Source organism: Letharia columbiana (assembly GCF_014066305.1).
Source record: "Letharia columbiana isolate WasteWater2 chromosome Unknown xpSc0000111_s0, whole genome shotgun sequence".
Classification (NCBI taxonomy): Eukaryota; Fungi; Ascomycota; class Lecanoromycetes; order Lecanorales; family Parmeliaceae; genus Letharia; species Letharia columbiana.
Window position 1 is genome coordinate 177 of NW_023501178.1, and position 12,010 is coordinate 12,186.

Consider the following 12,010-nt stretch of genomic DNA (forward strand, 5'->3'; position numbering starts at 1 on the left):
TGTACGTGTGCCCTCCTCTTCTGTGCCACCTTGTTGGCTGAGTTCCTGTTCAAGAACAGGCTTCAATAGGGCCAGCCCAACAAAACGGGAGGTATCATCCTTTGCTCTGAGTAACTCCAATGCCTTTTCGAGCTCTTTGGTGGGGGCATTGATGGCTGGTGGTTGGGTTTTTTCGGATTTTTGCGCCATATTTTCTTTGATGGGATGCTGCTGTGAGAATTCAAGGGTGCCGTCTCTGGGCGTTTTGGTCTGCAGGCTGAGCATTATGCTGAGGAGGGGGCTCCTCTCGTTCTCCGTTCAGGAAATCACGGATGAGGGCTCTGGTGTTTGGATACTTATGCGAAAAGTTGGCCAAACTGTCCCAACAGTGGAACGCACCCCATGCAATGACTGCAAGCTGTATGATCTCATACTCCTGCTTTGATAGATAGAGCTCCATAACGTACCAATGCTTGAATCGCAAACAGTAATTTCAAGGTGAACTGTAAAACTGTTAGTTCATTGACCGATGTTCAACCGAGATCGCGCTAGTGAAATGTAAAGAATCAGTGGACCAAAAGCTTTGACAAAATCTCCGCGACATCTAACCATTGCACCGATTGACGATGTCCCTCTCCTCTACATCTACTGCACGCTGCTGCGCGCGGGCACTACGCAACTCTTCAAGACCAAGACCACCATGTCCCGCCTCTTCAGTGGCCTCACAACGCCAACGAAGAGTGCCATCGCGGCGTTGGGAATCCACAGCAGCAGCAGCATCTACGAATCCTAAGGTGTCTTCCATAGTCGACCAAATAAGTCAATTGACTTTACTGGAGACTGCAGATCTCGTTTCCAACCTCAAGGTCAGTCACCTCGCATTTTAGCCGGAGATTTGCACGCACCTACTCCTCCTGCGAGCTCCCACAATCCGAAAGCTAACGCTGTCCCGCTGTTCTCAGTCTCGCCTCAACATCCCCGACATGCCCATGGGTGGGTTCTCCGCCGCTGCAGCGCCTGCAGCCGCTGCACCCGTCGAAGAAGAAGAAGCCGCCCCAGCAGCGCAAGAAAAGACCCTGTTCGCCCTCACACTCAAGTCGTTCGATGCGGCGGCAAAGCCGAAAGTTATCAAAGAGATCAAGAGCATGCTGGGCCTGAGTTTGGTGGATAGTAAGAAATTTGTGGAGAGTGCGCCGAAGCAGATGAAGGAGGGAGTACCGAAGGACGAGTCGGAGAAGATCATTGAGACGATGAAAGGCCTCGGGGCTGTGGTTACTATGGATTGAGAGGAATTTTTAGGTGCTACGGTGTAGGAGATGGCGAAGATGCATCATTGCGCGGAGTTTGAGCCATGTACATGTACGGCAAGCATTAAAGGCATTGTTCTGGAGCATCCCTTCAGACGCCTCTTCCCGGCAGTTGACCTTTTCATCATCTCTTCCTTTTCTGAAAGTGAGCGCTTTCATCAAGCTTCAGCAACGCCTTTTTGATCTTTCGCCGTGGTCCGTTGCTGCTAAACCGCAACTCTCGGTCTTTGCGCTACTGTATCAATCATCGAGTTTTTTGGACTCTGGATGACAGAGAAAAATCGACAAGTGAAATCCTTCTGCCGGCGACACTGATTATTGGGGCTTCCTTGCTTTTCAGTATGGCTGTAAAGCTTGGAAAGGCTTCATGTAGCCTCTGATGGCTATTATATCTGAAAAGCACCCAAGCTTTGAAATAGGAGTAACTGAACTGACAGGCTACTGCAGTTGCCACAGATCGAGCGACCAAGAAGCTGGGACTTCTGGTCCGAGGCGTTCATGAAGTAACTATCTTGGCTGCAACCTAGCTTGGCTTTAGCCAGATCCTAGAACAAAACCGCCGGGCTTCCAACAATGGTAATAAGGGTTCGACTCCCACTGGAGCGCGGAGTTTGCACCGCTTCACCTTGATCGGAGACTTGTTCCAGGACACGGAACAGAAATGGCTGGAGCTCAGCTGAGGGTCGCGTGGTGGATCGACAAAAGATGCTGAAGGCCCTTCCGTATCTGTAAGCAGCCGGCATAGCAATGCTCCAGGGTTGCCGATGCAGCGAGCTGCACATCGAGCTTGCGTGAAAGAGGGGTAGCACGCCGGTGGAGGAGTTTGGAAATCAATCATCGTTCGATGACTGATCTTCAGACCCTTAGAGACGACCTGTCGTCAACAAGTTAAAATAAAGCGTTTCTCGGAGTAAGCTTGCAAGAATGGTGTAGTGCGAAAAATTTATTGTATGTCTTGTGATGTATGTTAGGAGATGGATTCCACCTCAATAATGGCTACATGCCTAACGACGAGGCAGCACTTGACGGCACTGACACCTGTGAGGACTACGACAACTTAATGTCACTCCACAAGACAGTCGAAGAACTCGATAATGGCATTGCTAAGCAGGTTCTCAACAGCAACATGTGGTCAAAATGACTGCAGAGCGTGTAGCGGACGCAATGAACCAAGCAAGGGGTCTCAGTAATCGTGCCACGCAATGAGCTCGTTCCTCGTGCGTAGCACGATCGTTTTGATCAACGACGATGGTCTTCAATGCTCTCCCATGGCCTCCCGTGTTGCCTCCGCCCAATGTCCATCCATACATACAACAAATCAAAAACTGGGCGGTACCAACATCGCCCCGGCTATGGTGCTCGCCGTCCTGTTACAACTCTCAGACATCCCGTTCTGGTATGCGTTGTACGTGATGGTAAACTCTCCCACAACGCCCATTTCCTCACTCTCGTTCTCGGTGGACTGGTACCCCTCGGCGTTCTCTGTTCGAATGATATTCACCGGCTTGTAGTCTTCCAACCAAGAGCACATGCTCTGACCTCGTGTATCAAGACATTCTCGTACTTCCGCCTCTAGAGGCCACAGGGCGGAGTCCTGCGGCTTTCGACGAGGGAGAATGTCAAAAGCTGATACGGCATCTATGCCATCTTTTCTCTTCGCATCATGGTCTGGGTTTGACGAGGAGGATTAATGCGGTGGATCTTGTAGTCAGTGAGTCTCGATCCTTTTTGTATGTTCAAGGATTGCTTGCTTGGGATTAAGTCAAGGTGTGGGAATGTTTGAATGCGGTTGTCTGATTTGGGGTTGGGCATTAGGAAAAGAAACAAGCGCTAGGGCCAATACAAGCCTTGAATCCTATGGCCGAAGCTTCAAGGTACTCTTGAGGATCAAGAAGAGTGTGATGTGAGTGGTCTGCAGTGAGCATGAGCGGTTTGACGGCTTAAGATCTCCTTTGACTTATCTCCCTCGTGGAAACAGCCGAAAAAGCTCGTTATGTGAACAATAGAATATCAACATCCCACACTCTCTCGGGCCCCTCTCACCGTCTCTCAAGATTCGCGTGCAGTTTGTGCTGCCTCATGAACAAGCTCGAGACAGACGCCAGGACACTAAACCCACAGACAACAATAAAAACACCTTGAACAGCTTCCATGTAATCCTGCTGCACCAGTCCCCTCAACTCTGCCGGTAGCCGGCCAATCTCGTCGAAATCCTCCCTGATCTTATCAATGATCCCCTCGGCATCTGCCACGCTACCGATACTTCTATGCAATTTGACGCGCAGCAGATTCTGAAAAGTAGCGGATGCTATCGTGAGGCCGATGACAGAGCCAGTCGACCTGAAGGCGAATCCGGCTGATGTGACCACTGCTTGGTGTTCTTGCTCCACAGCACTGACGAGAGCGATGAGGGTAGTTACCAGGATGCCGCCGACACCTACGCCGAACACGGCTAGGTAGATGAAAGGATACACGGTTGGTGTATTCGCGTTCATCGTCACTGTGAGCGCGGTGGAAAGTACAAGTAGTGCGTGAGAACATTTGTCGAGGTAGTAGTAGTTGCCCGTCGCTTTCATGATGAGGCCTGCAGCAAATGCCCCAACCGCTGCGCCAGCGCTAAACGGAATGAATCGCAGGCCAGCTTCGGTGGGCGATTTGCCGAGAAGTTGTAGATAGACGGGCATGAAGTATGTGAGGCCGAAGTACGCCATGAATACGAACCAGTAGCTGAGACAGGCAGAGGCGACGGTACGGTTAAGGAGGAGTCGGATCGGGATGATGGGTTCGAGTGCCCTGTTTTCTTCAACGTAGACAAAGATGGAGAGAAATACTATAGATAGTGGTAGCGCGGTCAAGACTAGAGGGTGAGTCCAGGGCAGGACATTGCCTCCCGTATTCAGACCCAGGAGGAAGAGCACCAGAGCACAGGTCAGAGTGAACGATCCCAGGTAGTCGACACGTTTCAGCGCTGACCTCTCGCTTATCTTGACAGGGACTTTGACGGTGAAGAACACCATCACGGCACCAACTATCACAAAGGGTACTTGCACCAAAAAGGCAACCCTCCATCCTGCTAACTCGTTGATCCAGCCACCCAACAAGCCTCCAATCCCAGACCCGGCACCGATGATGATGTTTCCGATACCTTGCAGCACGCCTCGTTTCCTCAGGGGCACCAGGTCACCAGCGACGAACATGCAGATCGTGACCGTTGCTCCGCCTCCTAAGCCAGCAATGGTGCGGCCTGTGATGAGGACCCATTCGCTCGGAGCCACGCCACAGAGCAGAGTTCCCAGACCGAAAACGAAATTGCAGACCAGAAGACCTTGGCGGCGGCCAAAGATGTCTGTGAGGCGGCCACTGAGGGGTTGAGTGACGGATTGGCCAATCAGGTAGGCTGAACCGATCCAAGAAAGCGTCTTGAGTGAGGAGAAGGAGCTTGAAATTGGGACCAAGAGGGTTGCAACGATTGTTGAATCTGTGTAAGTATCTGCTTGAGTCGTCTTTTCCACGAGAAAACGAAAGAATCCAAGTATCGATGAAAGGAAAAGGTATTGAAGTACTGACCAACAGCTATCAAAACCACACCAACCTAAGCAAATCAGCCTCAAGCTCCCAAATGGGTATTCAGGGCACAAGCTACCCATATACTGCCCATAATCAAAGCTAACCTGGCGTTGGATAGCTGCTCATGTCGTGAAGGCAAGGAATTTGAAACTCCCCATTCGCCATCGTCATGAGGTTTGCCCTCGGCAGGCACGTTTTGAGCATCATTCGCTTGTCTGAGAAGGGGACTTCGCTCGCTGGGCTTCGACAGCGACATTGATGAGTTGACGATGGCATGTTCAGAAATGGACGGGGATATCACGGGTTATCAAAAGAGCGAATGCTCGGATTTGGAGCTGCCATTGTAAACGCTTAAGAGCTTCACCTAATCAAGCGAATGTGTGGTGCGCTTGTGCGATCTCGCTTGGTCAGATTACCGTGCATATTACACCATCAGCTACTCGTGGTTAGGCTCGACTTTGGCGCCCCAACGAATTTGCCGCTCGTTTCCATGACGCATGATTAGCACTTCACTACAAGATATTCATGGCGGTAATGACGACGTGACTCGAAAGCTTGAACATTGGGATCAGCGGCGTAGCACGTTGTATCAGTCTGTAAGCGTGAAGAAGCTGGCCTGGGGAGATACTTGTACACTATTGCTGAACATCCTCGAAGTCTTTCACCCTCTCATTCACCTACATGAAGAGGCGGGATTTCCAACAGCGGTAGGGTCCATGTAAGTTAGTGGACTAAGGTGGGTGCCCATCAATGGTAGCAGTGATGACGTATTGATACTCCGTAGAGCGGTTCCACCTATGGATGCAGGCCTAGATGTTCTGTCAGCCAATGAGGGTTGGAATGACCTTTCGAATAGAGCTGATACCCGCCCTGAGATTGAACCAGTTCTGTAAACCGGACCGCATGAGCGGCGAGCTGGGCCCCATTGTTTCGCCTCATGGGCTTTCCCGCCTATGTCAAGGGATCTCATACACATAAATTCCGTTTCGATACATGTACACTACCTCAGTAATCTCTCGCACCCTTGACCGTTGAAGAAGTCGGACCCGTGTCCTATAGGACTATCTCAAAACACAGCAACTTTGATATGCACTGAATTCATAGAATCTCATACATAATAGAAAACCCTTTTTGATGCATGTACATATCCTTAGCAATCCCTCGCACTCGTGACTATTGGAATAGTCGGACCCGTTTCTGCAGAGTGGTCTTAGAACACGGCAACTTTGATCTGCACTGCAACCTTTGATATTCAAGTACTGGGACCCGGTTTCTGCAGAATCAATCCAAGAAAATGCAGCATCAAAATGCATCAAAAAATGGCCCCATACCTTTACGAGTGTCCAAAGGCTAGTGCCTTAAAGAAGTTCCTCGCCAGAAAAAATGTTTGATATGGTAACCGATCTGATGGGAATGATCCCAATGTTTCTCCCCCGGGTGCTCACACGCCTGTGAATTGGATGTCCGAACGGGTGACATACTCAAACTAGTCTTCCGTTTTCTCCAGAGTCAAAGGTTTGTCTTGTTTGATCTCACCACGGGCCACACGCTTGTACAAACCGAGAACCGGCCAGGATCCGGTACCTGCAGCTGGCTTGTGTGGCAAACTGCGGCGGTGAGAAATGGCAAAATCAGGCGCCTAAGATTGGCGGAGACACAGTCTCACGTACAATAGTATCATTGGGTTGACAGCTTCCAAAGATTTCACTGTGTCGAGCCTCGAGCGTCTCTGTGTTTCGTCGCCCGGTGACATGGGAAGAAAAACCAAGTAGATTGAGCAGGCGGCTCGACTAAGACTGGTATGGATGTCGAGATTACTTCCCGGACTCGCTACTGTCTTGCGATCAATGTGTAGTCAGTCTGGAGCTTGAAGTGAGATGCAAGTGGCTGTTAAATAAGCCTGAAATCGCATGCTTATCATGTTCCGCGTATCCTGCGAAACAATTGGAATTGCATGAAACTGGCAATGACGGATCTATCTAGTTACGCCCCCGTGTCGTTCTTGTCTTTTTCGACCATGAGGCTTTTCCACCTGAAGTAGAACTCAAACGCGCCCGACCCATTTCTTACCAGCCCTACCCAGCGAGGCTCACGCTGCTTGGCGAAGTGCGGCACATTACTCAGCCCAAGTCTAGCCAGCTTCTCCCGGTCCCATACGCTGAAGCCAAGACCCCAAAACGGCTCGAAGTCAGCACGCTCAAACGGCTCGAAGCCGGAACCATGAAGTGTCCTATCGAATGATTGGTGAATCAATTGAAGCGTGCTGACTCCTGGACTGCTGCGACTGAGATGCATTGTAGTTTGGCGCCATTTGGTTGACACGTAATCGTGGTAGGGAATAGGTTTCGGTACAGTCACAAATTTCGGCTCCAGGTCGGGAAGCCTAGATAAGTGCGGTGGGCGAGCTGATAGCGTTGTTGTTGCATCCGAGGATTCACACAGAAATTCATAGATACTGTCCATCTCGTCAAGCTCCTATAAGCATTTGAACCCACCCCAGAGGCGGTGCGGTCCTTCGTTCTTGAGCAGGTGCCATACTTGATTAGGAATGGCTAGGCTTGGTCTGGTGATCGTCACCAGGTCGAAGTAGAACTGTAGACGCCACAAGGCCCGGTAGACCCGTTGTTCTTCAATCCACGAAGGATGGCCGCACTTAAGTGGTCGTAGGGGCGGCCTTCGGGAAGCTTCCCGCAGTAGCCTTTAATGTCGCACAGCTCATCAACGAGGTGGGATGGCTTGATACTGTTCGCCCTGCCCAGGAACTCCTCGAAGAAGGATGTGGAGATCTGTTGCACATGGCTGGCGGACTTGGTAAAGCTTCTGGCCGCTGATAATGATACGTTGCGTTGGAAATTGGGTTGGCACCGGCGTTTTTGTCGAGCGCATAGGTGGCTAGGAGGTTGTCAAGGGCCTCAAGAGAATCAAGTTCACCACCTATATTCGAGTGATCGGAACGTGTGATTACAATTGTACGTAGTAGCTGCTGTAGCTGGGGTACGTAGTTGGACAGCACGGCCTCTATAATCTTTAGTATTTTTCGAAGATGATGTTTGCGGCTGGTGAGGATTGTAGTAGGTAGTTGAGCGTAGACAGGTCTCCGATGCCCTCAAAGACCATGAGAGGCAGAGGCGCTGGAAGCGTGCTGAACGGATCCGGGCATGTTGAGAGATATGGGAGGATTGGTCCATCACCACATGATTCTCGAGTCAGCGCGGCAAAGAGAATTTCGGTTGGGTACATTAAGGTCGGCAGGGGGTTTTTCGTAATGGTCTATGTAGGCTAATTATGTAACAAGAATACCATAAGTATCATTTATAAATAAAGATTTATTACAAGATTCAACGTATCTACCCTGAAATCCTCTTGAAGAATCTTCTCATATCAATTATTTTTCAATCTCATAATATCGTGGCTTAAGTACTGGCCGGAAAGGTATGATATGATATGGGATATTAACCTGCCATACCATACTCTAATATAATATAGGTTATTGAGATTTACATAATCCCATACCTAATATAGTATGGGATCTTGGCGGTATATATTACGATATAATATATCTATGGGATTATATTATAAAATAATATATATATAGAATATCTCGATTAGAATTTCTATATTTAGAAGTAGTTATTCTAATTATTATTCTAGTTAATAACTACGCTAAATTAATAAGATATAGAATTAAATATAATTATATTTTATTACTCTATATATATAAAAGAAAGCGAGTTATATTTACTAATAATAAGAAAAGCTTATCTTTCTCTAATACTAATTACGCGAAATCCGCCGGCACTTTATAATTAAAGCTATCGACGATGATTTTATACGCCTATTATATATTTTCGATATCGCTATCTAATATAAAATTATGCGTATTATAATTATAGCCTTTTTACTAAATCGCTAATTTAGAAAAGTTAATATATCTCTTAATATTCTCTTAAAAGTATTATAGCTTAATATAATAAGTTATATTTCTTTAAGCTATCTTCTCGCGATATATAAAAAAAGATTAGATATAGAAAGTATATAAAAGTATATTTAATAATTCTAGAACGAATTAATATTACTTATAATAATAATTAAAATTAAGAATTAGATATACTCGAATAAGAGATAGCTTTATATTACTTATATAATAGCGATAATAATAGCTAAGATTAAAATATTAACTTAAATAGCGTAGCTTTTATAATAAGCTTTTTATTACTATACGCTAGATTAATTATATATAAATAAAGATTTATAATTTTATCTTCTAGATGTAATCGCGTTTAATATTTTAAGATTTCTATAATAGCTTAATATTTATTAACTAGCGTATTAATATTATTATATCTAAGCTATAATAGCGCTTATTATTAAGTTCTATATTATACTCTCGAGTAGCTTAAAAAATAAAATCTACTTAATTATCAGCGCGTATAATAAAATTATTCTTAATACTTATATCTTATTTAACTTCGATATTATTTATTTCCTTCTAATTTAAGCTTTTATCTTTATTTATATATATAATAATTTATATAATAAGCGAAACTTTAGACTTCTTCGTAATTACGCTTATATACTTTTTTTATATAATATTATTAAAATATAAATTTATTAGAATAATAATTAGAATTAGAAATTACTTATCGCTTATCTATTATATTTTATCTAATCTATTTAAAAGCTTACTTTTATTATAATAACGATATATTAATATATTTAATTTTATACTTTTTAATAATTATAGCGTAGTTAATAATTAAGATATCGACTTTCTTTACTTTTTTAACTAATTTCTTCTTAAATATAAATATATTTATTCGCTATCGCGATCTCTTAATATTTTTATTTTTATTAAGCTTATTCTTTATTTTTCATTTTAGCTAAGAGCTTAATCGCCGTCTAATTAATTTATATCGAAACTCTTTAATATCGCTATTATTATTAGTATTTAATATTTATTATAATAAATTATTAAACTTAATCTCTTCTACTTTAATTATTATAAAAAGATAAATTAATAGATATATATAAAAGAATTAAAGAATTTATACGAATATTTATAAATATTAAACTATTCTTAATTTTAATTAAAGCTTATTTTACTAAAAAGTGCGTTAATTCTAATAAGTACCGATATTAGAAATAAAGAGAATATATATCACGCGCTATTATAAGTATATTATTATAGAGTTTAATTTAAAGAATAATTATTTCTATAAAGATAGTAAGACTTAAAGATAAGAAAGTAAGAACGAAATATATAAAAATTTTAATAAGTTATAATAGTTTAATATTAATTAAATTAGATAAAGATAATTACTTATTAGCTCGCTCTCTTAAATCTTTTATCTTTTAATCTATACGAGCTATAATAATAACTATAATTATTATAAAAGTAGCTAAGATTATATTAAATAATAGCGCTTAATAAGCGTAATTCGCTTAAGTTTAAATCTTTAAAATTAAAGAGAAAGCGCTTTATTAATATTTAATTTAAGCTAGACGATATAAAGTAATTTAAAAATTTAATATACGCGATAGATATCTAAGCTTTTCTTCCCCTCTTCTTTCTTTTTAAGACTTTCTTTTTTATATTAATTCTTCTTATTATTAAATTATCTTCTTTATATATTAAACTTTTATTTAAATAATTTAATATTATTATAGCGATATTAAAAGTATAACGTAGTTATTAAGTTATATATTTATTCTTTATCTTTTAATAACTTTAAGTTAATATATAGATAAACCGCGCGAAAAGCTTAATTTATATATATTTAATCTATTATTAATAACTCTTCGAAAAATTTAATATTATTCTAGAGTACTAGACGTAGCGTTAAAGTAAAGTCTTTATTAGATATCGCTATCGCTTTAATCGCTACCGCCGCCGCTTTAATAGATATTACCTCTACTTTAATAAATATCGCCTTTACTTTAATAATATTAAGATATTAATAAAAATTAGATAGTATATTCTTCTAGTTATTATTATATTTATTATATATAACTAACGCGAGTTATAACTCGAGCTTTACGCGAGATTTATTACTATTAAAAATCGACTAATCTTATAATCTCGAAGCTTTTTTTTTAATATCTAATTTATTAAATTATACTTAATTAGAATATATTAAAGCGCTATCATATTTAAAGATTCGCTCTTAAAGTATTATATAAGATAATAGAAGTTTTTTTAATTCGTTAGTTTAAGAGTAAGTTTTTTATTATTACACTTTATAATTAGCTCTAATAATCTCTATTTAAATAGATATTTATCTTTATATAATATATAAAAAGCGAGTTATATTATAGAAAAAGAATTTAAATCTTATAATTATCTTAGCTAAGCTATTTAAATTAAAGATAAAAACGAATTTATCTTTATATAATTTAGCTAATTTATTAGTTAATTATTATAAATATAACTATAAAATATAGTTATATATTATTAATTACTCGAGTAATTAAAAGAAGTATAAGAGAAATGAAATTATGTAATTAAGTACTTATAAACTTTTTTCTTTTAAATATTTATTTTAATTTAGAGTTTAATCGCTATCTAATTAAAAAAAAGATAAGATATAAAAAGTATATAAAAGTATATTTAATAATTCTAGAATAAATTAACGATATCTATAATAATAATTAGAATTAAGAATTAGATATACTTAAATAAAAGATAGCTTTATATTACTTATATAATAGTAAAAGTAGTAATTAAGATTAAAGTATTAACTTAAATAGCGTAGTTTTCGTAGTAAACTTTTTATTATTATATATTAGATTAATTACATATTAATAAAGATTTATAATTTTATTTTTTAAACGTAATCGCGTTTAATATTTTAAGATTTTTATAATAGTTTAATACTTATTAGCTAACGCGTTAATACTATTATATTTAAACTATAATAGAGTTTATTATTAAATTCTATATCGCGCTTTCGAGTAGCTTAAAAGATAAAGTTTATTTAATTATTAGCGCGTATAATAGAATTATTCTTAATACTTATATCTTATTTAACTTTAATATTATTTATTTCCTTCTAATTCGAGCTCTCGTCTTTATTTATATATATAATAGTTCGCGCGATAAGTGAAACTCTAGACTTTCTTTAAATTACGCTCGCGTATTTTTTTTATATAATATTATT

The 12,010-nt window shown here is 40.5% G+C and overlaps 2 protein-coding genes across 2 annotated transcripts; one reads left to right on the top strand and one right to left on the bottom strand.

Moving 5' to 3' along the window:
• Positions 1–605: 605 nt before the first annotated feature.
• Positions 606–1,265, top strand: HO173_013331 (uncharacterized protein; the record flags this gene model as incomplete). Its single annotated transcript, XM_037315152.1, has 2 exons — positions 606–845; positions 942–1,265. 2 exons carry the CDS (start codon positions 606–608, stop codon positions 1,263–1,265), a joined length of 564 nt encoding a protein of 187 aa, XP_037157949.1.
• Positions 1,266–2,604: 1,339 nt separating this feature from the next.
• On the bottom strand, positions 2,605–5,109 carry HO173_013332 (uncharacterized protein; the record flags this gene model as incomplete). The annotated part of the gene is made up of 4 exons (XM_037315153.1): positions 2,605–2,954; positions 3,406–4,764; positions 4,854–4,878; positions 4,930–5,109. The coding sequence occupies 4 exons, from the start codon at positions 5,107–5,109 to the stop codon at positions 2,605–2,607; spliced, it is 1,914 nt and encodes a 637-aa protein (XP_037157950.1).
• Between the last annotated feature and the right edge of the window lie 6,901 nt (positions 5,110–12,010).